We start from the raw sequence: 27293 nt of genomic DNA, 5'->3' as shown, positions 1-27293 counted from the left end.
AGCTCAGATCAAACCACACCACAACAGGATGTCCAATCCAACTACTCACTCCTTGAAATCTATCTACACTGAGAAAAACAGCAGCTATGGTCATGACAGTAGCAGTGTCCACACAGCATGGTAAACCATAGTTGCCGTATTGGCCTGAATATAAGCCGCACCTGAATATAAGCCACTTCCTTAAAATTCTGCAGGCACTCACACCCGTTCCGTTTTACCATATGTCTGTTTCAGCAGCAATATCATAAAAGTCACTTTTCATGGTCAGAATTTGGGGAAAAGCTGAGAGTTATATTCAGGCCAATATGGTAATGGTTTACCATAAATGCACAAGAGGCCCCCATTTTGCACCTCTCCTCTTATCCAGCAGGTCCAACAAACCACAGTTCCTCACTTAGCATTACATCCAAACCAGAGATCATATTTTGTTACACCAAGGTTTGTTCTTCGCTTATTAATTGTTGTTTGAACACAACAAACCATGATCCCTTGTTTGGCTATAACACTTAAGTCAGGAATCATGCTATGTTGCTCTTACTGGCTACAGAAGTGTTGTGACGAGAGCCTCTTGGGCATTTACACTAAGCATTAACTACAGTTTATCATGATGTGTGAAATGGGTCAACGTATCAACCTGCATTAACAGCTCATTGTCAATACAATATTGCAGTTGGTGATCTTGCACTTTTCTTCTTTTTTATTAGCCCAACAGATCTTAGGGCTGTTTCATAAAGCATCACATATCCTTGCACAGTACTATGCAGTATTCATACATCATAATGTTATCCAACATAAACTGGTTCAACTGCAACATATTGGGATCTGCAAGCTATATATTTTCCTTAATCCGTTTAATCTTTGCATAAAATCAGCAGCTGTGTGAGTTAAAAATAATGTATTTTATAGTGTGACTCTTCTAGGAAGCTAAACTCATTCAGACAGGGAAGAATCCTTATGCTACATTTTGCTGCAAACCTTGCCTACAAATAAGGCATTCTGAAATAAATCATTAATATTGCACATCAAATAATTAATAAGCGGTATACAGGGCCCCAACAAAAGCCCTTTTAATTTTGTACTGACGCTAGCAACACCAGTCTCCACAAGCAGCCGATTAGATGATAAACTTAAATTTGAGGCATACTACTTTAGCTTGCAAGAGGGTTAAATGCTCCTCCAAACGAAACATCCCCTGCGTGTAGAAATCTAACATGCCAGGAAGAAAGTTGGTTGAGAACCCTTCTTTCTGACATCCAGTTTTCTATATGCAGGGACTTTTTTTCCTTTTCAGACATGCCGATCCTATCTGCAGTTTGCAACGCTACAGTTGAAAAACAGATTTCCCATTTCATCTGTTGCTTGTAGGAGCTAGGTCACAGGTATCTGACACGAAGACATATTTTATCATCCGAGTAGCTATACTTCAGCTTCTGCAAACTGGACAGCTCCTTCTGTCCATGGATCCAGTGGCAAAGTGTGAGAAGTCAACTTTTGCACCATTCCCACACTAGTCTAAAATCAACAAAAGTTACCTCCCCACTTCTGATGGGAGTCATGTCTGGATCCAGCCCATTATGCTGTTCCTTTGGTCAACATCTAACATTTTCATGTTCAATTGCTTCTTAAACCATGTTTGGGTATCATATACTGTAATATCAAGTCTACATTTATCAGTTTGTAAGGGAAGAATGTGATATAATGTGAGACGCTGCTTTCCCAGAGAGCAATTATAAATCAAATTTATTGTGTACTCATCGGTCACTGCAAGCTTCATCATGTGTCTTTTACAAAGACTTGCGTCATCTGCCAACATTATTAAACCCACTTCCAACCAACTTGTATAAACAGAAAGAAATGAATACTCCAGGATTAAAATTATTTCATTCTTACAGTTTCACTGTTTCTCAGCCAGGAATAACGCAGCATAATTTGAAGTTGGGGAAATATACTATAAAATGTTTTTGCTGTCCCTGCCAATCCTAGATTGGCCATAAACCTTAGTATAAGGCACTTACTATACAGGAAACCAGTCTGCAATCATAGTGTTCTCTTAGGATGTCCACATTATCTAAGTGAATAAAACATACAGTTCTATGGAGAGTTCTCAATCTCAGCATCTAAATGTGCATTGCAGATGTCCCTTTTTAGTGTTCAAGAGGCTGATAAATTCAACCCTACTGTAGGTAAGGGAGACATCCGTTCTGACTTGCTGACTTTTGCAAATTATTAGGCAAATCATGCAAGCAGTTTTTATGGGTGAAAGCTACCTCCCATCCCCCAAAAATATACAATCGCAGACAGCACTGCTTATAAAAAAAAGTTCCTTTCAAGAGCAGATGCCATTTTGCTTAGTCCTTATGAAGTTAATATAAGCCAAAGTATTACTTTAGTCATAATTAATACATTGGCTTATATCAACTCTTAAAATTATGAACTGTATGACCTACAGAGTAAAAATCATTCCCTCTGCACCTGCATAAGTTGGAATCAATTACACACCTGCTCTTTTTTTGGGGGGGGGAGGGAGTGCTACCCCCTCCAGAGCAAGTAGCTTGCCTGCTGCCCAGAGCCACCAATCTGCAGTGTCTCCTTGTCAGGATTCATATTAAGTTTACTGACCTTCATCCAGCCTATTACTGATTCCACGTATCAGTCCAACACCTTAAACAAACAGCCTCTCCTGATTCTGCTGGAATGGCAAGAGGGAGCTGAGTTGGTCAACATACTTTATCCCCAAAACTCTGGATGACAGCTTCTGGCAGTTTCGTATAAAGGTTAAATAGGATTGCGCCACAGTATATGCCTTGATGGTTTGAAGCATGCTTAAAATACCCTCTATGAAAACAAAAATCCAGTGCACTCCATTAAAAAGTTTTATAAGATGAAATTTTCACCAGTTCCTGTGACATGAAGATATTGGTTGTATCTAACTAAGTTTTGCTAAGAGTAGGCCCAATGAAATTAATAGACCTAAGTTAGTAGTGTTCTTCAAAAATTTAAATGGGTATATTCTAGTACAACTAACATTAGAGGCAACTCTTTTATACAGGTTAATCAATTGCAGAGACACCAAGATGCCCCAAATATTGACAGGGCCCGAACGTGCATTGCGAATGTGTGAGGTCATGTCATGTCATCGCAATGTCTGGAGGAGACCAAGCACTAAGGGGGAGCCAGTCACTGAAGGTCTGCTGCACTTGGCTCCACGCTCAACCTCGTCTGCCCCCTCAACATTGAGGGGACCAGCCCCCTTCCAACAAATATTGAGGGGGGCGAAGATACCTCATCCCCCTAGAGTTAGCACACCTGGTCAATTGGATCAGTTCAACACTAAAACCAACAATACAGATAAAAATACTACTAAGCTGAGGCCTTTGGAGAGGCTTGGGTAGCAAAGGAGAATGGTGTTTTTTCAGTAGTCCCTGCTCGTAGGACACTTTCCCCAAAGACGCTCACCTAGCATCAACATTGTTGTCTTTTTGGCTCCAGGGGAAAACATTTTTATTCTCCCAGGCATTTGGCCAACAATACTGTTGCAATTTCGGGGGCTAGTTTAGCAGTCCCTCCTTTTTTGGGATGGGGCAAGATATACAATTGACTATTGTGGATGAACCCTTTTAGTTAGATGTACTGTATTAATTGATAAGTTTGCTATGTATTACATTTCTGAATGTTACTTTTGTTGCAAGTCACTTTAAACCTTATTTGTGAAAAGGGACAAATAGATAATCAAAAGTCCAATAAAACAAATGCAAAACCCCAATGGTCCATAACAAATAATGAAAGAGCCTAGAAATTTGAATTTGTATGAGTTGCACGTGTATAGCAAGGAAACCCAAAGAACAATGACCTTAAGCAGCACTATCCGTTCATCTTCACAAAATGGACCTAAGATTATTTGTTTAACTCGTTAGCCACAAACTACATGCCTCTTCTTGTTCCAAGTTCTCTCTCACCCCCCTTCACAAATGAACAATTATATAGATTGCAGATATTGCAAGGAATGTTCAACTCCCTGACAGCTGTTTTTCCCCATATATGAGCTAAGTCTGCCAGACAGTGACAAAGTGCAGGAGACCTTTTTAAAGTTACATCTACTGCTGGAATCCAAAGTTAAGCACTTCTTTTCAAGATCCATCCAAGGATATTTAACAACTCAATTTCCTTGGGTACCATAAGGAAATTAGTTCATATTGAACAGCCATTGCTTAATCTATCCTTAAATACAACTTATTATTGCATATATATCATAAACCAAAGCGACTCAGAGCCCTTCCATATTTATTTTTCATGCTAATGACCATCATATATGGCCGTTGAGTAAATCCAGATAACTACAAATTGCTTAATACGGCATCCTGTGGAGCATCTCCAGAAACACAGCAATGTTCAACAACATTGGCTCTTGCTTAATAAAGAAAAGTGATTTCTTTTACTCTGAAAACCTGGGGGCATTTCATGCTAGAACAAGAGGCCTTGTTATTAGAGCTTCCTGTGCAATGTTATCTTAAGATAGACTCCTACGTAACATGGATTTCTTCATAAGCCCCAGCTGTATTTGCTGGGCTACCATATAAGGCATCTCAAAGCAAACCATGGACAGACATGTTTGAGCTGAACAACTCCTATTCATGCTTTTATGACTTCAGTGAGACATAGTACCAAGTAAATATATACAGGATTGCAGGCTTCACTCTGATTTTAATCTAGATAGAGGCTCCTCTCTGTTAGATACTGTTTGGTGGCTAAAGTATAACATGATGCAGATTGCAATAGTTTTAGAGAGCAACACTACATTCAAAATAAAGAGTTCTCAATGGACATATAAAGAACATTTGGTATTAGAATAAATTTCCACTACATGCCCAAATTATACACAGGTATTCCCCCATCACATATAAGAGGGCGATGTAATTTAAAGCACCAAAGGAGTGCTTTTTGTGCTATAATGTTTACTTTATAACCTTGTTTATTTAACACATGCATGTTCTTTCCATTGCTGCTATGTCTTGGTCATGTTTTCATTGGCTGACATTTTTATGATTTCAAAAGAACTTACTACATTTTATGTTACATTTTCCCACTATAAATATTAATCTGCGACTACAGCAAGCTCACTAATGTACAGGTGTAAAATATTAACTGAGGTTTAGGAAGATAGCCAAATCTATAAGCTTTTTCAGTCCAGTTACTTAGATTTATTTTTTATGGAACATCACCATCTTAATATTTAGAAAGTCTACCAAACTTTGGCAATCATGCATGCAAACAATGTTTCTTTTCCATTCCACTGATGCAATCTACAAATTTCAGTATTCTTCCAGAAAAACAATCTAATGCCAAAAAACACAATACAGAGCCACACAGTTCTATGTGATCAAGAGGGTTTTGGGCTTGAATCAGTGGTGTAGCGTGGGTTGTCAGAACCCGGGGCAAGGCAAGTAATTTGCACCCCTAACCCGTGGATTTGCGCCCCCTAACCCTAACCCCCAAATGTTGCGCCCGGTGCGGCCGGCCCCCCCTGCACCCCCCACGCTACGCCACTGGCTTGAATAGCAAAGACAAATGATTCATGTGAATGCATGGCGGCCATGCGTCAAGCTCCTCCACATGGTCTAATCACCACTCTCAACCTTTGCATTGTCTAGTAGAACTTATGCATGTCTTGGCATTCAGCAATTGCTCATGCCTGCTGCATGTCATTGGCTGCCAACAGCAGAGGTTGGTGGGGACACCGAGTGTCATGACATCTGAACACAAGTAAATTCTATTTGACTAAAATATTTATACCTCAGCTTTCCACCATTTTGATTCTCAAGCCAACTTATGAACAAAAGATACAACAATATAAATACCAACTATAAAACAAATCTAACAACTTGAGAACATATGAAACAGAAAAACCAAACAGCAGGGAAAGAAAAACAAAACATCAGAAAAACGATAAGAAAATCAATATTAAGTGTATCAGTGAGTCAGATGAATAGAACAGGTTTAGCCTTCTGATAATAATGGCAGCAGGCAAATATGCCTAAAAAGGAAGGTACACAGTCTTGGTGCCAGTGCAGAAGAGATTCTGTCCACTGTAGTCATCTGTCTAACTTACGGAGGCATGGATTAGATGCAATAGCCATGGAGGGGAAGGGGGTCAGGAGACACAGGGCTGCTAATTTTCATGGCAGCCATGCATTTGAGAAGGGCTGTAGCTTAGCTGTAGTGCATATTTTGCATGTGAAAGGTCCCAGGTTCCATTTCTGGCTTCTGCAAGTAGGATTGTGTGGTTCATTCATTAAATGTACTGTAAGTATTTATACATGCTGACAAGTTCTCTGGATTTTTACCAAATAAGTTAATTTCTTCAGTTTAAGTGGCACAAGTGTAAATCAGAGGTATTTAAAGAAACCTCAAGACCCTCTAGGTTTTCCATACATAGCTGTGATTTATATCTGAGCCACCATAAGTAAGGTGAGGAATTTGTTTGCTTTAGATTGTTTTTCTTGGGAAATGTTGAAGCTCCTAGACCACATAAGTGATATATAGTGGAATTTAAAAAGAGAATGAATTTATTATATGCACATTTCCTCAAAGCTGGGCTAGCTTTTTTCCATTATTGTATTTAATAAAATGCGGCATGAACAGTAGCATTTTGGACTTTTCAGCATTTCATGGTAATACACAATCTGTCTCTCAACTGAATTTAAGAAAGCCAGTTTTGAAGCTACACCAGTCCTATGTTTCAGTGTTCACATGAAAACAGGATTGTCATCTGATGTTTAGCTTAGGTCCCCGCCAGACTTGCACTCTTTTGTGGGAGGGATTCCATTGCATACTGCAACATTTAAGTTTGCTCAATTAAAGTGGCTTAAAGGACCCTGGCGCACATTGGTGCAACAAGCCCACACTTTGTGTTAAGGAAACCAATGGGGAAATGCACTAGAAAGTGTGGGATTAACTAGGAAGTCATATAACCTGTCCTATAACCTCCACATAAACCAGTCGTGCTTCTCAACTGATTCTCTGGTGGTACTGAATGCTGACCACCAGAGAAATTTGTAGAATAGAACAAATGACACTCTTCAAACTCCTCAGGCACCCTGAATAAAAAGTGAGCAGAATAAAAACCCTGAATCCCACCCATGAGATATAAGCCATGTACAATCCCATGCACAGCATTCCTGGGGGAAACTATATCAGCTTGTATTGAGGCACAAGAATTTCTATCCAGTCTTTTGCTTCTTCTGCAATTCTCTGGCTCTTTGTATTAAAATCTAATATTTGCTACCAACAGTGCAACACACCTCTGTTGTGGCCCCGCTGCCCAATTTTCCTGAGTATTTAAGCACTCAGTTACTCAAGCTTTCTACCACACTTAAGAAATTCAGCTAACAGCAACTGATTGCATCAAACTTCAACCCTGCCTGTTTTGTTTATCATATGTTGATGATGACTGGAGGCATCTGGCCCAGTTCTTCTGAACTAGAAACAGCTGGAAATTGGGGGTGATCACACTGAACACTAGCTGTGAAAGTAAGGAATATATTTGCTAAGCTGGACATTCAAGAAAAATGTGTGGAAATAGAAGGAAACTCCTCTCTTTTCCCTTGCAAGAAATATTACTTCGCACAGCATAACTTAGCATGTGTAAACAAAGGGAGGAAAAGTCTTCATCATGTATTAAATATGGTCCTATGGGAAAGACAAGATAACACAAGGCAAATTCCTTTCCAGAGCAATGTAAATCAAAATGGCACAAAACCTGCAACACAAACTCACTGAACTTTACTAACCATTAGGATGATGTAGGAGAAATTCAGGGTGTTCATTATGGATTCTAGTATGAGATAAAAATGAGGGCAAATGAGCTGCATACATGGCAAATGACATGAAATTGCTGAATAGCTGATAAGACTCCAACCAGCAGATTGTGCCCAGAAAACAAACCAGAAAATTATGTAAGCAATGACATAAATATGTTCGCTATTTCAGGTTGAAATTATGTTTTTAGGGTATTTTGAAAGGCATTTGTTTTAATGCAACTTTTTTTCTTTTATTAGAACCGCTATGTGATTATCCTCCCATTGCCGCTACCAGAGGTTTAGTATGTAGTCTGCACGCTGCTGTCTAGTATGTAAGGTAAAGGTAAAGGGACCCCTGACCATTAGGTCCAGTCGTGGCCGACTCTGGGGTTGTGGCGCTCATCTCACTTTATTGGCCGAGAGAGCCAGCGTACAGCTTCTGGGTCATGTGACCAGCATGACGAAGCCACTTCTGGCGAACCAGAGCAGCACACGGAAACGCCGTTTACCTTCCCTCTGGAGCAGTACCTATTTATCTACTTGCACTTTTGAGGTGCTTTCGAACGTCTAGGTTGGCAGGAGCAGGGACCGAGCAACGGGAGCTCACCCCGTCACGGGGATTCGAACCGCCGACCTTCTGATCGGCAAGTCCTAGGCTCTGTGGTTTAACCCACAGCGCCACCCACGGTATGTAGCCTGCAGTTATTTATGCAACTTTTTTACCATGGGAAGGGGAGGTTTAATCCTCCTTCCTCTGCACACAACTGTTACTGATAGTAAAGAAGTCCCCATGGGCATGAATGGGAGGTGTTTTACTATCAGTAACTGCTGGGCTGGGCTGGGCTGGGGGCCAGGTGCAGGTAGAAGTTTCAGCGGGTGAAAGGGAGGATTAAACCTCCCCTCCACATGCACCTTGCTTCTCATCTAGACCTGGGCCTCCACACTTACTTTTGACTAAGAAAAATCGCATATGCAGCTGCAGGCTACATGTCCAACATAATGTGCAGTTTGACTGACACACAGGACTTAGGGGGAGTGCTGTACCTTGAACAGCAAAATGTAATTTTCCTGCTAAATCACACTTCAAGCTTGTTCAAAGTTTCTGTCATGCATCCTGTGACCATATTCTTGCATTATAGCTATGCCCAAATCAGAAAAAAGGTAGAGACAACTGTGTTGTTATGCTTTTTAGGATTTTAGAAGTTCAGTATATATATGTTAAAAGACAAGGCAGTCCTTGCCTGCAGGCTCACAATTTATTGCCATGATACAAAAAGATTTTTAATTTTTTTAATGTAAAGGGAAAGGGAATTAGGAGGTGAAAGGAAAGCAGGCACTGAAGTAGCTAATGGATGGGGCAGGAAAGCAGGGGAGGCAGCATCTCAGTAGTCCAGAGTGCCTTGGCTGGTGACAGACATAGAAACATGCTTCCCTTAATCTTTGAAGTCCCTGGACAACTATCAGTTGGAACACAGTATACTTCCTTGCAGGGAAAGGGAAGCATATTCCTTGCAGCTCCTTCTCTGAGTGATACATGGGGGCAACTTGGTCTGCTCGCCATGATGAAAATAACAATGCAAATTGTACTACATCTGCTGGTCATTTTTCCTGTGGTTTCAGGCAAAATTACTAGCAATGCCTTCTGGTGTTGTCATGCATGCTACTAAACTTGTCATCTTTTGTTGTTTGGAAATGCCCCATAAATGTTGCTACAGTTTTTGATCAAGCACCAGAAGGCATTGAATCAATCTAATGGGCGGCACATGAGCAGCATATAAACTACATTATGCTTCTTTCATATGAAGCCTGTTACACTGATACTCTTGGCAAGGTTCGAAAATCTGTTTATATCGTGCTGGAGAAAAGCAACTTGGCAGCTCCAGCATGAAAAGTATTTTAACCTCTTCAGGAAGGTTGCTTTCTTTTATAACACAATGTAAAGTCCTGCCTTGAAACTGAATGGAGTTTTAAAGGCAAGTTGAAATATGTCATATTTCAAGTGAGGTCTGTTGCTCAAAGAAACAGCCCCACCCCAGATAACTCACCAGAGCTGAGTGCAGCTTACTAATAATGGTGTTATAGAATTAAATAAAAACCATCGATTGCAGCAATACTAAATTAGTCATGCTTTATGCCCACTAAAATAAATGGGGGTTATATTAGCATTTGATTTCAATGAGATTTAATTGTGATCCAACTAACTGTGATGAAGGGTGTCATATTAAATAAATAAAAAAATAAGATTAATAATTGCACATTAAATGGTCAATGGTCCCCTCCAGATATACTTTTCATTGCATAATGATTTGTGCTCATGTTGCAATTGGGGTGACCATATGTGACCCTGCTTTCAATACTACTTGAATCTAGTTCCATTTCTAATCAGTGCAAATCCTGCAGCTTGCTGCTGAAATCCCACAAATTTTCATGCCACGAGTGTTCTTAGTTGTTGTTTTAAACCAATTTTGTTGTGCTTCAGCCCCTCCAAACAGCAAGAATGTGTTAGAACTGGGGAAGCATCACAAAATAACTAATAAAGCAGAACAAATCTACTACCAATGTACTATCATTGTGTCAGTAACATGTTGCCAAATACACCCACACCACAATAAACGCCAGTCTGGAGGGGCCCAACATTTAATTCTATGAACTTGCACAATCTATAGACAATAATGTATGGAAACCAGATAAAGTATTTAAGGACTATTAAATAATTTCTCTTACTTGAAGCCAAGTTGTCGACATACCACAGCTGCATCCTTATCGGACCATCCATCATCACAAATTGTCCCCCACTGGCCGTGGATAAAGATCTCCACGCGGCCCTCTTTCTTATTTTCACCATCCATCAATCTGATAGGAGGCCCTGGGAATAAGTTACAGCTGTTAACACACAGCAATAGTAGCAAGAACCATTACCCTAGCTAATTTTCATCACATTGAAGGAAAGTTGTCAACTGGGGCTCAAGTTCAAGCATTCCAAGTTTGTACACCAGTGATGAAAGCATTTTAGTCTTGTAACTTGTATGACATCAATGCCAACTTGTTCAGCAAATCTAGACTCTAATGTGAAATGAATTTCCTCTCTGGTATCCACAAGAACATATTCTCAGTCTGCTGATTCCCAAATCTATTCCACTTTTCCAAATTTAGAGGTCCCAGGCTGAATGGGAGAAAATCTTACTAAAGAGTCTGTGAAGGATTTAGGAATGTAACACAGGAAGCTAACTTTCCTGCAAAAATTGTGCACCATATTTTGACACGGATGCAAGCAAAAGTACAGTGATTACAGGTGTCCAGTTTAAAGAATCCTGTCTCAGTGGAGAATGTAATTAAATCCTGATACTAGCTTGATCCGGACTTTGTGCTGTCTTGCACCCCCAAATTCATAATAATATGTACCATTTCAGGTGGCAGATGTGGATCACAGCTTGATTCCTCTCTTTCATGGACAAAGAGAGGATGTCAGCCAGAAGTTTATGCTACAACCTCCTGCTTGGAATTCTAGGGGTTTTTAACGTGTTATGAGCTGCTGTTTTTTATGGGGGTGGCTACTCAAACATACAGTCTGCTACGTACAGTCTAAATCACCCTTCCCCAACCCAGTGCCAGCACATGTGATGGGAGTTGTAGTCCAAAATATTGGATGGTCATCTGGTTGGGGAAGGCTGGTGTATGTGGCAGAGCCTAGTTGAAGATGCACATTATAATTGCTCTAATCAAACCCCTTTCAGTTCCGTGATTGGGTATAGTTGCTTTGTTTTGTAGTTTGTTTCCTGGCACATATCTAGGACACTCCCCTGTTTGAAGCTTTTCTGTAGCACTACTAAACGTTTCTTGGGTGAGAGGGAATTGAAAACCTTGACTGGCTCAGTTACACTTTAATCTTCTCTGAAGAACGGTATGGCAGACTGCCAATTCCCAAAGGCCTTTACAGCCAAAGGCTGATCATCATTACTCGATGAACTCATAAATGCAATCAATACATTTTCTTCTAACCTTACGTTTCCTCAAGAGTTTAGCAGCCAGTGTCATAGAAAGGTCTTCTGCTATTAATAATGTATTATTGTTGCACAACAGCTCAAATTACATTTTCCTAATGCACAACAGAGCATTAACAGATGAAAGAACAGATGAAACTAACAATTGCTCGCATATTGAAATCAAACATAGCAAATGTCACATTATCCTTGCCTTTGAATTTATTATATACATTTTAACATATGCAGGCTGAGTATATCCAGACTGACTGGAACTCATTCTGTATCACTGCACACCCAGCTCACAGCTCTAACTACACTTGGCCACAGTGCAGTGATCCTGGTTGAAGTTCTAAAGTGACTACAGGGTGAAAAAGTCACACAACAGCTTCAACACAAGAAAGGATCCATTAATAGCACTTCCTTGGCACATTAAAATGACTCATTTGGAAGCAACCCTGCACGTCATCTACATGTGATAAATCCCATAGATGAAAGGCTGGGCTTGCTGGCACTTTGTTTGGAAATGGATTGTTGAACTAGATGGGTCCTCTCCTAGGGCCAAAATGCACATTATGCTAAAAGTATAGCTTGCATGCTACTACGTTTGGGTTTTCTGGTTTAACCAATTACAAGAGTGGGGAAGCCAGGGCTGGTCCAAGACATTTGGGCACCTGTGGCAGACCCCAAAATGTCATTTCCCACACCCATGATGAAGGGGCGAGGGAAGATCTACATGAGGAACAAAAGGGGAAGAAATATTGACCTTGGGATCAGCTGCCCCAGTGGACCCTGCCACCTGAGCAGCTGCCTCACCAGGCCTCATTGGAGGGCCAACCCTGAGGGAGGCCCAATTGTGACCAGCATGTGGAGGCAGAAGGTTTATTCCTTCCCTCCCTGGCTGCAATCAGGAAGAAAACAGCCATCCTCCCATGAGGCTGTTGATGTCAATGGAAGGCTTTTCAAGCATCAAAGCTACACTGGGATGTGGGGGTAGATTTTCATTCCAACTGTTGCTGAGAAGGAAGGGAAACCTCCTGCTGGCAATTGTGTTCCTGTGCCATAACTAATTACAGGGGGCGGGAATCCAGATGCAGCTTGCATGCCAGGCATTTAGCAGTATGTTTTGCCCTCAGTCTAATCCAGCAAAGCAATCCTTAGGTTCTTAAGAATATTTGCAAAAATCAAGTCTTAATGCTTATTTTTATCTAGCCGCATTGTCTATTTTTTCCATAACTGTACAATTTTTTTTAATCTTTCTTAAACTTCAGAAACTGTTTATGAGATTCATTCCAGCCAAATATATCACAATAGATATGAAAAGAGTTCATAATCTAATTACTGTAACGTTTGTTTATATCAATGGTTCTTCTGTAGGAGCCTCGCCTAGCCTCTTTCAAATTTACGGAGGTTAGGCTGTGCAACATCAGTGTTTATGACTGCATCCAAAATGTCAAAATTTTCACCTCATTTTTGTCATCATCCAGAAATGCTTACTCTACAAGAATATAATTTCAGTTCAGACTTTACTCGTATTACCTGGGCAGCAACACAGGATATTAGCTGTAAAATGGAGCAGATTTTATTCTCAACCAGCTTGTTACTACTTGGAAGTTTCATTCACAACTGTTAAATTAATACAATTTTCAGGTACCCAAAGGGAATTTTACCATCTGGCAGTATTTAACCATATTGGACCCTTTCCAGCTCAGGTTAAGTTCCATAGTTTCATGAACAGAGCAGCACAGATGTTCATTTAGTGTCTATGTGAATGGCCACTATGATATGAACCCCAGCTATTCGGGGTTTAAGTGTTCCCATTCTCATTGTCTCACCCACACAGAAATACTATTTACATTATACTGCTGGTGTAATAAAAGCTTTGGAATATTAAGAAGTGTAAAAGAACAGCAATGAAAAGAGATGAGGGAAAGAGTAATAATATGACTGGAAATTCATTTAGCAAAGCATGCAAGATGGAAAGAAACTCTAGTTCAATAATGCTGTAAACACTATAATTTGTTTAACAGTATGCCTCAAGTTATAAAGTTGGTATGGTACCAAGATATACTTAATAGAGCTCTTTGTTAAGTTGAAAGACATGATGCAATTCTTAAAGAAATTCCTTATAAGCTGTCTAATCTTCATTACTATGTTTACTTCTCATTGAAATGCTGTTCTTTGGTTCTTTGACTCTGTTTACCATTTCCCAACATAGGGTGAAACCTATATTTTTCCTCCTCATAAACAGGGGTGATAAATGAGATCAATCATTTCCATTCTTGGGGGTTAGGTAGTCAAGGTTCTTTAAACACCTGTAGCTGGCTGTTGAGCTATATTATACATATGAAGTTCTCTTCATTGGTCCATATTTCCCAGTACTGTCTCTTGTGATAGACAGCATCCAAGGCCTCAGGTATGGGGTCTTTCCTAGTCAGGCTATCCATAACACTTTAACTGGAAATGCCAAGGTTTCAACCTAGGACCTTCTGCTTGCCAATCAATTGCTCTGCTCTCTATTGCAGGGGTGGCAAAGAGAGTGGTGAATGGGCTGGCAGAGAGAGTGCACAAGAGCTATGCAGTTCTGCAAACTCCATGGATCTGGCCCTGCCCATCAATAGCATGCATTGCATAGAAGACTGACCCTTGGCAGAAAAAAGATCTCAGCTCCTTGTTCTTTGGAATAACTATAGTTCCTTCCCAGACACTTCTCATGTTCCAATTTTCACTCTGCAAGTTGTCCGAAAACTCATACCTATGGGGAGGATTTATTCGCATGCCTATTTATATGTCGGGTGGGACGCGGGTGGCGCTGTGGGTTAAACCACAGAGCCTAGGACTTGCCGATCAGAAGGTCGGCGGTTCGAATCCCTGCGATGGGGTGAACTCCCGTTGCTCAGTCCCTGCTCCTGCCAACCTAGCAGTTCGAAAGCACGTCAAAGTGCAAATGGATAAATAGGTACCGCTCCAGCAGGAAGGTAAACGGCATTTCCGTGCGCTGCTCTGGTTCGCCAGAAGCGGCTTAATCATGCTGGCCACATGACCCGGAAGCTGTACGCTGGCTCCCTCGGCCAATAAAGCGAGATGAGCGCCGCAACCCCAGAGTCGGTCACGACTGGACCTAATGATCAGGGGTCCCTTTACCCTTTACCTTTATTTATATGTCACACTTGGGTATGTGGAGTTCACCATTACAACCATACCAAGGGCTGGGCATATGCTTCACTAGAAAAATACTCTAGTTCTCTGTGAAATAAAAAACTCAGCTACTCCAGTACTCAACTGCTTCAGAACAAGCCTATGGTAACCAGATTAAAAATGTCCTCTATTTGCATGACAAATAGCCTGTTCCTGTACTAGGTAGACATTGCTCTGTATTGCTCTTGCAGCTCTTTCCTTCCTTGCCTTTCTAAATTTAACAGATTTAACTTTTTAAAATGGATACTCAGTATAACTATTCTCTGTTTCCAATCTTGAAAGCTGCTTTGTATCTTCTTCTAGCTAGAATGTGGCCAAGATTCAAAGGGCTACTGTTATGTACTGAGTTGAATAGGATCCAAACTGCAGCAGTCTGATTGGTCCTAGAACAATAGGATTCAGAATGCAGCAGTCTGATTGGCCCTAGAACAATGCAGCAGTATGATTGGTTGGCAGGAACCACCCAATCATGCTCCAGATAGAAGTGAATCCACAACCTGATTGGCTTACAGTAGAATTCCGGAATTAGCCAATCATGTGCAGCCCATTGTGTAAATAATGTATATAAAGCAGATACTTTGAGGGGACTTTCATTCATTCCTCCTCACCACTATGAGCTGAATAAAGAGCATGAAATCACTTTGCGACTGAGTATATTTCAGCTACTCACTGGCTTCAATATGCCCAGCAAAAGTTCAGACTTTTTGCCTGTAAACAGCACATCCCATGCCATATCAGAAGCAGCCTCAGTTTCCCAAAAAGGTTTGCTATGTGGCATGATGGACTGGTGCTCAAGAACCACAAAACTAAAGGACCTTTGGGGTCCCTTGGTTCTCTGTATCCAAGCTTGCATCTACAGAGAGCAGCTTACCCAGTGAGGCTCTGTGGCTGTCGTTATCTCTATAACAACTTATCCCAACATCCTCTTTGTGGCTGCAATCATGCTTTCCCCATTCCCTCTTTGAACACTGGAGGATTGCAGACTCCTTTCCTGAGCAGCTGACATCATCCAGCCAGATGGGTCCAATGTTCTCTTCTGGGTAGTGTTCTGAGACACTTTTCCCATTCCTGTTTGCACATAGATAGATTGGCAGTTGTATTGTGAGTGAGGTATTGAACATATGATCAACATAAAAAACAAACAATAATATTTCATGTAATAACAGTTCCAGTGTACATGCCACAATTAAGTTCAACTTCGATTAGCATCCATTTTATTTTGAGTAACATTGTCCAGTGTCCACCACCTTTAAATAAATCTTGTTGCTAGAAATCCATGGATGTTTTACTTTTCAAAGGCCCTGATTCAGCAGAGCATTTAACCACTCATTTGACACAATATGCAGAATTCTATTTCATTCTCTGACACTAAAGGCTGCTATAGACATAATCCTGCTGACCGCTTAGCCTTGTATAAAAACTTTCCATGTTTTTTCCTTCTGGAGTGTGAATTCTTCCTCCCTCCCAGGACTAATCACATTTAAGTCAACAACAATGTTCCTGAGTTCCTTCTTAATACAGCAAATAAAACTTTGAAATACACACACCACAAAAGTTAGATTTGTGGGAAGGAGTGTACAATACCACAGCACTGCTCAGTGCTATGTCTGCACCAGCCCAGATTATCTCAATTCCCATTTTAAAAATTGGCACCTGCCTGCTCTGTTGGCAATTTAAACATTTGTTCCAGTAGGACTGTTTTCAGACATGGATTGCTGAACTAGAGACTGGTAGCAAACTGATTCAATTGATAAAGTGCACCCCCTTCCCAAACCAAAGACAACTAAGAAATGGGTTGGTTTTTTTTTGACAAAAAGAAGATAATTAAGATTCTTAATCTAACCATTTTTCTTTTAAATCGAAGTTTTTCAATAATGTTTTACTGCTGATAAATGTACTCCTGATTAGGACATAACAGTGAAGTTAAGTGGGCACCTGTGAAATTCTGGACAATAGCATTTTGCAGAAAATTATCAGCAGTGATATGCAAAGTAATTAACCTCCTCACATAAATGGACCTTACTTAAAGCCCAGCTGGCGGCAAACCACATGTGTGTTCAGTTCAGTCCACCCATCATCGCAGATGGTGCCCCACTGTCCGTTGTAAAGCACCTCCAGTCGTCCCTCATGACTGACTTTCCCACCTGCCAGTCTGATGGCACCATCTGTAGCATTAAAAATAAGAGCCAGTAGTGTTTAAGAGGCAACTTCGGGGGAAAGAATCTGTGCTATAAAATGTGCTGCAACAGATTCATTAAACAGCTAGACACTAGTAATTTGCAAGGTTTTATAAAAAAGTAAAAGGGGAGAGAGCCCTAATACTGGCACATTTCCCATTGTTGCTCTTATCCAACTTCATAATTTAATCCCAAAATGGTTGTACTATATACATTGAAATGTCACCCTGACTTGGCCCCACATCCCATGGCTTCACTCCATCTTGACCCAAAATCTATAGACTTCTAAGACTTCAGCAACCTTTGTTGCCTACCTGCTAGAGGTGTGCAGGAAACTCCTGCATCTTCTTTGTGGCCACAGTTGTGTTCTTGCCAGGAACTCTTTAGACACTGTTCTATAGACAGCTCATTTCCTGTACAACGCACTTCATCCAACAGCACAGGACCTGAGCCTTCTCCAAAATAAGCCTGGCTCCATGCCTTGGCAACCCCGCTGCACAAACATGAACAAACAGAGAATCAATGATGGCAAATGGTCAGAAAGTGCCTCTAAATTAGCTACTGAAATGGTTTGTATTGCTTTGGTACGTATGCTACAATCCAAAGCAATATTGATCCAAGTAGATGAACAGAGTGGTTACTTAAGATGCTTATTTCTTAGAAGAACCCTTTGATACATTTTGCATTGCCCATTAAATGTGTACATTTTTATCAGGAAATTAGAGTGGTTCTGTCATAACAGAACTAAAATAAATATTCCACCCCATGTTCTTCTTTAGTTTAGTCAATTGTATGGAGAAGACAAAAATAAGACTATTTTTGCATTTCCCCCCCAAATTGAAACAAACAGCTAACAGACAATAGAGGAGATATACCCCCAAAAAGCAGGAAAAACATGGTCATGTGTAAAGAAAACAGGGAGAGTAGAAAGCAAAGCTCATTTTGTATATAAAACGCCAGACACTCATTTACGACATCTATAGTTGAAAAATCCAGCCTTAAACATAACAGTGCTTTGCACACCATGGTTTCTTTTTAGATTACTTTCCCCAAAACTTCTATCTTAATGTCCTTCATGACTCATAAAAATATGCTGCGGTTTTTCAATCTGTTTATAAGACATCTGGCCGTCTCCTTCGCCCACAGCCTAAAGCAGGTTGAGATTATCAAAAGTGAGTATCGTAAACTCAGAGGACCTGGCAGACACAAGGGCTGGTGCTAGATTAAGGGAACAGGATCAGCAAAACAGAGATAAATTAGATAATTCAGCAAGAAAGAATGTACTTCCTGTTGTAACAACACATCAATAATAAAAACTTAAAATGTCTCATAGTGATTTACAAAGAGAAATTAATATACGGATAATAGATTCTGGTTTTGGAAGAAAGGCTCTTGTTTCTTACAATTTAAAGCAAATACATCAGACTGTTTCCTCAACAGGGTTGTTTTTTTTTGGGGGGGGGGGGTTGCCTCTTTTGGTCATCAAGCAAACAACCCTCAATGTTACACCTGCACAGTTTATGAATCACTGAGTAAAACATATCATCCTTTTGCCACCTGCCAGAAAATATGAAACAAAAGGCCAAACTAGACATTAAGACATACTAAATATGCATTTTTTAATTTAAAAAAATGCAGCTGGCAGCTACCGGGGGTGATACTGCAGCAAACAAAAAGGGGAACTTTAGGCGTTTCCTCCCCTGCTGTGGTCTTGCTGAAAATTGCTCCCCCAAAACTCCTATTTGCAGTAGGAAGAAAGCCACCACTAATGCCAGTGGTTTGTTGTTGTTGTTGTTGTTGTTGTTGTTGTTTAGTCGTGTCCTGGGGACTTACATTGCACTGCATCCCTTTTCATTTCTAATTTATATCTCACTTTTCCATGCACATTAAAATGTGTGCCCAAAGCAGCTTACGTTTGTTAAAAAGAATCAAAACAGTAAAACAATGCAGATCAAAACCACACTGTAACACCAACATTTCAAAAACATTTCATTTAAATAATCATTATATCAGTGGAATGAAGAAAAAATATATCAAAGATGTGTGATGATGTCCAACTAAGTCGGAGGAGACCCAATGATACAAAAAAGGACTTAATCTCCACTCGTTACAATAGGTGCATTCTGAGTATGACTAACTCTGGATATTCTACATGCTCTGCTGAAAATATACTTATGCAGTGCCTCACAGGCTGGAAATCCATATGCTATAATGGGGAGGGGTTAGCATACAGAAAGTATTTAATTAGATGAGCAGTATTCTCTTCTTGTCACTGGCAAACTAATCCTGGTGGGTTTTATTGCAAAGTAATGCCAAGTGAAAGCTGTGAGAGGATAGGAAGGTCATTTCCAAGAGGCTTTATTTTATAATTTGCAGAACATTTCCAGCTGGATTAACTGAGACGATATACATACACACACAGCTTGGCGTCTCTTCCTAGCCCATCCACCCCCGGCCACTATATATTTCCTCTCATGGTAAATTTCAGTCTAGGAATGATGAGCCTACCTGCTAAGGCATCTTGCTTTTTCTTCTTGAGCTCACTAGTCCTTAGGCTCCCATAAAAACATATGGATAGGGAATATTTAATGGCAACTATAATTTACTATACTCATGGGACAGAGGCAAGCTAGTCAACCTCAAAGTAACGTAAATGTAACTCTACTTTAGCATGCGGCATGTGTTCGAAATTACAAATTACCAATAAACTGTGGCACACTAATTGTATATTTGGGCTTGGCTCAAAAGAGTGATGCTGCAAGTGCATGAACCTTTGTCTCTCTTCTCGTCAACACAGATGCAGTCCTCACTCCATATTGGAAACCAAATATTCCCAATATCAGGAACAACATGCTGAACATCAGAAGTGGAGGTCAGTGTTTAGAAAATGGCCTCAGAAGCTCTATTGAGCACAAGGGGGTGGCTCCCTGTGCAGCTCTCAGGCATGAGTTCAAATCTATCCTCATGTGTGAATCCCACTGATTACTTCCAATATACAACCTACAGCCAACGTGAAATTCATGGTGGAACAAATCTGAGAATTGTCATGCAAATAAGTCACACTGGGCTACTGATTTTTCCTAGGTGGTATGTGGATACTCAATACATGGTGTGACATCGTTGCCCTTAATGATGGCAAGGATGATCCTGCAAGTGACATCTGTTGCACCACACCGCACATGGACTATCCCTACAAGTTGCATGGGAGAGAAGGAGAACAAAACATGAGATTGCCCTTTTAGCTTAGAGTCTATACATTATCAGCAACGTTTAGTTACACCCTGAGGTGGTCAAAAGACTCTGTTTTGGCTCAAGTGGTGCTGCTTGTTCAGCCGTCCTAAGTATCAGATCCATTTCAAAACATGGTGCAGGCATTTGACTTTGCTTTTGCATCTCAATTCATTGGCAGTGATTAGCTTTCTTTTTCAACTGAATACAATATACTGGGGTGGGGAAACTAACCCAAGGCCAAGCTGCCTGCAGACTACCTCAGCGTCCGCATCATCCCACTGGTCGTCGCAGATGGTTCCCCAGTGACCAGCATGATACACTTCTACTCTTCCTTCATAAGCACTGCTTCCATCAACCAGTCGGACTGGGATAAAATCAGGGTCTGAAATGAAACACATAAGGAAGGGAGGGAAATGAAGTTTTCATTTCCCAGTTCTTAGTGATCAGCTGCTACCAAATGGACGGCAAAGGCTTTGTAATTTGAACAGACACAACCTAGTAATATTGTGGCTCATTTCAGATCACTAACAGCATAACGCAACAGCATGCCTGGAGTATTAATAATTCTTGCAGCTCTAAAGCAGAAATTTCAACAGCAGAAACAGAAACTAAGAATTCCACATCTCCTAAACTTGATGTGAAGGAAACCCCATCAGTAGTGATCCTTTCTTATAACTGAATATAACTGAATAACAATAAAGGAACTTAAGTTTCAAACAGGGGCTAGCCAGTTGCCTCTGCGAAGCATTCTCAACAATGGTTATCACTGAATCACACCTTCTCTGTGATGGTCAAAATGGAAATTTGGAAGTATTGAAAGCATGAAGCCCTTGTGCTTCCTTCTCTGTTTGCAACAAATTAACCAGGGTCTTCCATATGTACATTCTGTTACTTTGGACCATGTGTATTATCCTCAGTCTTCTGCATTATTTGATGATTAAAATTTGGGGTTTCATTTAAAAACATAGTTTTATCCAGTGCTGCAAAAGCCAGGTTCTGGTTGCACAGCAGGACTTCCCCTTCTTCTCTTCTGTCTGTGCATTCCCAAGAACTTAACGGGAGAGTCCTCCAGCCCTCTAGAGCAGATTCTGAGAATATATTGGGGGCTATAGGAAAGGGGAAGTTCTATTGCAAGCCAAATGACAAGATTGCATACAACTGTGTCTTACTCGAGAGAGTTGTTACTTCAGTTTGCAACACTGCTTTGTTCAGAGCCATGCAAGCAGCCCCAATCTATGATTTGGCACACACTCACACAGAGCAATGTCCATGTACACCAAAAGGTGCATTTATACAGCTGAAGCAATCCACATGGTGACAGTAACTAGAAAAAGAGCTCTTGACCTGCGGAAATAGTTGCTGGTTGTATATGCATACAGCCCATTTTGTAACTGTTTCTCCATGGGATTACAAAGCCTGCTTGTAGCTAAGGAAATGTTAGGATTGCTCATAGGTAAAGTAGTTGGAAGAACTAACCTGCAGAATTCTAAGCATAGCCCAGACTAGCCCTGCTCACATGACTTTTTCAATCCACTGTACTCAACGAGTTCTCTTTTCCCTATACAGTACCTTAGGAAACAATCATTTTCTGCATTACATTTGTGCTCCTGTATATAAATATACTGGAGGCTGGAAAAAGATGCCACTGAGGCTCTTCGTATGATGGTCTGACAAAGAACAAAGCAGCCCTAAAAAAAATTCTGCATATCTGTGCAGTTCCTATACAGTAACATAGTTAAGGGTGTCAGTACTGTACACTCCTCTAGCTGGACAAACTCACTGAGGAGCAGAATGGTTTGAATATCATCAATCATGATGCTTTATTTGGAAAGAGAAAAAAGTACAGAATGCACTTTTTCAGAAGGTGACAAATTGCAACACCAGCAAGTATTTTTGGCCTAGACAAGCGCATATATGCACACAATGTATTCTGGAGGCATCATTCTCAAAGGGTGAGGCATGCCTTCCCAAGGAGGTGCAGGCAGCTGTTCAGGGAGACATGATGTCATCTTGCAAGCAGCAATGTGAGCCTCATAAGTGTTCCACCTTCCATTGATGAATAGTGCTGTGTGCCATGTGGAATCCCCTATCTTTTTTTTACAGGCTTTGGGGTTTGATTGATTCTTAGACACCTTTAAGGGTCCTGCTTTGAACTACTTTTGTCTAGATCCCAAGAGAAAATGAATTGTGCCGGTCACCTTAATTTTGTCTTTGCTTTAGTGATGCTCAGAGAACTTCAAAGGTATTAAGGAAGCTCACAAATATTTAGCCATTGTATTACACAGTCAAGAGTGCAGGCAAGTGCCCTGAAACACCACAACACACCTTTAGGTAGAAGGACTCAGACAAGAAGATAGTGGGCAATCATTACATAGGCCACAGGTGGTCAAACTGCAGCCATAGGGACACAGACAGTCCTCAGCCCAATCTTATGTGGTTCTCAGACCAATTTCATGTGGGTGGTAAAAGAAGGAGGAAAAGTGGTGGAAGGTACAGCCAAAAGGGAGACAAAGAAAAGGCAGTGGGCCACCAACATTAGCCTCTGGACCTAGTCACTGTAGAGTCCAGTCCTGCCCACTCTGGCCCTGCCCATCACCCCAGAAGGGAATGTTGTTATCAACATGTCCATCCCTCCTCTGAAGAGTCCCTTAAAAGGCTAGTGAAAACCATCAAGGACCAAAGAACAGAGAAAGGAGTCCTTGAAACTATCATCCTAATCCCTGAATACAAAACCTTCTGCATGTGATACCGATTTCAAAATCTCCATTGTGGAATAATTCCAGCTAGCTCAAAAGGTATTTAGGCCTCAATTAAATACGACTTGGAGGAGAATAATGACGCCATTATTTAGCACACCCTTAACTACTTTACCACCAACTGTTCTCAACAAGGCTATTTTAAACTAAATTGTCTCTGAAGATAACTATGCTGTTTACATAACACAAAACCAAATTATGTATGTGTACTTGTATTTTACCATGGGAAAAGCCACATGCAACAGCAGCTGCCATATTTTGAGGACACATTCCATCCTGCCAGACACTTTTTTCACAAAGTAAGATGTTTTCTTCATCACCATGGCAATGTACATCACTCCAGTAAACAGGGATAAGGCCCGGTCCAGAAAATGGGGTGTGCTTCGCTGTGCCTCTCTCCCTGTGGGAAAAGCAACAAACATAGGCAATGAGGAAGGCAACTGAGATAACTAGAAACCCCTTGTTAATGTACTATTCCAAATTAAATAGCACATACTTCACTGCAGTTTCTGAGGCACAACTAAGCCTTTCAGTGGATATTATGTATATGCATGTGTACTGGATCTGAAATTGTTTTCATTTTTTTTATTGATGCGTTATGATGTTTTTATGATTCATCACTCTGGGATGTTTCATGAAGAGTGATTCATAAATTAAATAGGTTGTTTTAAATATTCCCTTATCTGCAGTGAACTCCAATATCGCTTTTTAAATTCTCACATGAGCTGCCAATAGAGACAGACTATTTCTTCAGCAACTTTCCCAACAGGCAACTTTCATGCCAATCCCCCAAGCTGTCTCTTTTAAATGTACATGAATTTTAAAAACAGCTTGAAGGTTCGCTGGGAGCACTCTTAAAATACTACGAGTGCACTGCACTAGTGCACTGCACTGGATCATGCTATAGAGAATTCTAGAAGCCACTGGTAAGCCCCATAAACTGAAGCACAGCATATGAGCTCTAGTTCCAGAAGCTCTTTAGGCAAGTAGTCAGCTATAGGGTTCTAGTTGAATGTATGTGAATCAGCATCACTTCTTCAGCCTTCTCCATACATTGTACCAGGTATTCACACTCAGGTTAAGGTAGCAGCCTAAGAGAGCCCATACATGTGTTCCATTTTTATATGGAAATTAGTTGCTCATTTTGAAACCATCCTAATATCAAACAGATAATTCAAGCAGACCCGCTGGCAGCTTATATCGCTCATACCTTGAGAAATCTGGGAGCAAAAACCTTTTTATATGAAAACCAGATAGAGAAATTGCACGTAACACACAGCTAAAACCATAAGCAAAATTGCAACCTCCAGATGGGCAGGACTTTGATCTCATCTAATCCACATATCTGTATAAATTGGTTTGGCATGTGCAGATTAATATTAAACATTACAAAACAGCTCAGAGTCAGTCCAAACTGGCCACTCTTTTAAGAAGAGTAGAATAATCTCTAGTTAACATCACATTGCATGTATTCTAAGCAAACCCAATAAAGCTTTGGTTTGTTTGTTTTTTTAAAAGGGCCACAACACAAAAGAACAATCAAGGCAACCTTACTCTGTGGGATGTGAAAGGCAATGGAAACTGCTCCATGAGGGCAAATGGGACACTGCCCCACCAACCTCAGTCTGAGCTAGCCTGCTTCCTTATGCACAACCAGTCCAAGGGCGGACCTGGCTGTCAGATTCCTCATTGGTCTCAGGTTTACCTTTGTAGAACTTAACAAGGAGGAAGATGCTGACAAAACTCTGCTTCCACCTACGGTTGGCCCCCCTAGCCTCTGCCCTAGCAGTACCACTACTGGTGACACCATTGTAATATTCAGTATGGGATAGAATTAATAAGAAGCACAGGTGACCTTAGCCAGGAATCATAGCCTGGCTATAGCAAGCCACAGCAGCCCTAGAATTCTCTTCTAAATACACACCGCTCTGCCCTGCATTAAATACAGCATTGTACTTGTCATGCTTTGTTCCATTTAACATTCCCCAATCTTTTGTTACAACTTGAATTTAGCAGAGTTGCTTTCAGTTGAAAAATACACATTTCAAGCATCACCCTCTTAAAAAATCTTTTTACGATCAAATATGTATTGAAGAGAGGTAAATAACCCAGTAGGATTAACAGATGAATACAACAACTTCACTTGGGTGTTCATTATTTCCTGAAAAACTCCCTTGAAGTTGCAAATGGTTAATTAATCACTTCTATAATGTATCCATAGCAACCTGCTGATTTTTCATTATTTTGATGACAACCTGTCACATGGCATTAATTAAATATTTATGTTCCAGTCTGTCAGAGAAGGATCAAATGTGAAAGGCTGGGCTTAAAGTTTATTCATATAAAATTCCCTACCATTTTACTAAATAATGAGCTTGCTTTAAGAGTCTGTACTCCTGATTCTTTTTTGTTGGCATCTGTCTGTCTCGAGAAACAATGTATGTCACTACAGGGCTGAGGTCAAACCACTGCGTTAGCAGCACTGAAGTAACCTTCCCAGCGTGCAAGCCTTGGCAGTGTGCATGGAGGTCCTGGGCTACCTAGATGACAAGACTCCCCTCTCAGCCTTGCTGATGTGGTCCAAAGGAAAGCAAAGCAATACATTTGGCACCAGCTTGCCTGTAGGAGTTGCCGGAAGGAGGTATACAAGGTGCCATCCAGCCGTCTTAGGGACTCCACTCTGGATTTGTGTAGGGTTTACTCCTTAGACTTTTCTTTTCCCAAATATATCCCACAAGGCAGCAGTGGGTTTTTTTCTCCTAGATGGGCTGCCTTCCCAGGTTGACGAGCCCCATCTGCCCCTCACATCCTTCTACAGTACATGCTGTAACCAGCTTCTTGACTGTTGGACCCACAATGTAGGACAATTCTTCAACTGTGGGATTTTTTTCATAGCATATATGAAAATGCAACTCTCTGGGTAGAACTTCATGTGGGAAGCAGTTCTCCACATGGTTAAGGAAGATGTTAAAGCAATGTATGGTTCAATAAACTCAAACCAAGTTGAGAATGATTCAAATGCATAGTTTATATTTACAGTATAATTGTTCGTTTCATCAACAACAAGGAATTTCACAGAGTACAGTGAGGCTGGATCTGGGCTAGGTTGGGCCTGGGCAAGTGTTGGCCTATCCCAGTTGAACAGAACAACAGTCCTTAACATGCTTCTTTTGTGTTCAGTGGTGTGTGTTTTCATCCAACCTCAAGATTTCATCGTCTTCTTTGTCGTCAGATTCTCATCTTATTCTAAAACCACCACCTGCTATGTTAAGGCAAGAACTAGTGTTACAAATTGTTCTAGGGAGAACCAGTTCCACTGCACGAGACACAACAGGCAATCACCCAAGACCATAAATACAAAGTTATATAACAATCTTTGTGCAATCTTGCCATAAGTTATCTGCAGGTAAGTGCCACTGATTAAACTGGGACTTGTGCATGAATAATAGAGGACCACTTATATCCAAACATGATGGGTTTCCTACATGCGGATCATATCCATGTAGGTAATTGTAGGCAATGCAAGTATAGATTGTCACGCTCCCAATGTGGTATTTTGCCTCAGTTTATGAATTGGAAAAAAATGTTGCAACAATCTATATGCTAATTTAATGCTATTTCGTATTCTGTGCAGAAAATCTGTAATGCATGCAGGACTGTAGCATCAATACAGATTCCATAGACCTAATAATTCTTTTCTGTTTTTCAGTGTTCCTGCTTTAAGCATCACCTTTCACTTTTTTAGAAAACAAGGCAAGTTGCTATTTACGGGGTGCTGAAGAAGACTCAGCATATCTTGAGATGGCAGCAGCTGAACTCCACAGATTTCTAGGCTGTCTCTGAAACCAATACAGCTGGAGGATTAAAAAAGAAAGAAAAAAAAGGAGAATGGCAATTACTCTGAAATGCTCCATCAGGAGTCTGATCCTGTATTCCATTATACAGCTGCAACACAGAGCTTTTCAATCACCTATATAAAATATTGTTTGTTTGTTGTTATCGTTTTTTTAAAAAATAGGGCATATTTCCCTCAAAAAAAGGATTCAATTACTAGTGTTTTGCTTTGTTTTGTCCTTATTTTAGAGTGCCCTGAGAAAACTAGTATCCCAATTTTATATCTTCCAGCTAGAACCAGAGCACAGAAAGCTGTTTTTT

The 27293-nt window shown here is 40.6% G+C and overlaps 1 protein-coding gene across 2 annotated transcripts in view; it reads right to left on the bottom strand.

Moving 5' to 3' along the window:
* PRSS12 (serine protease 12) overlaps positions 1-27293 on the bottom strand; it is a 57648-nt gene that overhangs the window by 8717 nt on the left and 21638 nt on the right. For both annotated transcript variants that reach the window (XM_083571219.1, XM_083571218.1), the window contains exons 3-8: positions 23360-23538; positions 20614-20764; positions 17466-17644; positions 16998-17139; positions 15846-16042; positions 10521-10662 (exon numbers count right to left, since the gene is read on the bottom strand). In XM_083571219.1, coding sequence (XP_083427345.1) covers positions 10521-10662; positions 15846-16042; positions 16998-17139; positions 17466-17644; positions 20614-20764; positions 23360-23538 — 990 coding nt within the window. The remainder of the gene's footprint in view (positions 1-10520; positions 10663-15845; positions 16043-16997; positions 17140-17465; positions 17645-20613; positions 20765-23359; positions 23539-27293) is intronic.

The sequence above is a fragment of the Podarcis filfolensis genome (assembly GCF_964270895.1).
Source record: "Podarcis filfolensis genome assembly, chromosome: 9".
In the NCBI taxonomy this organism is placed as follows: domain Eukaryota; kingdom Metazoa; phylum Chordata; class Lepidosauria; order Squamata; family Lacertidae; genus Podarcis; species Podarcis filfolensis.
Note: the sequence above shows the minus strand (reverse complement) of the source record. Positions and strands in the feature narration are given on the sequence as shown.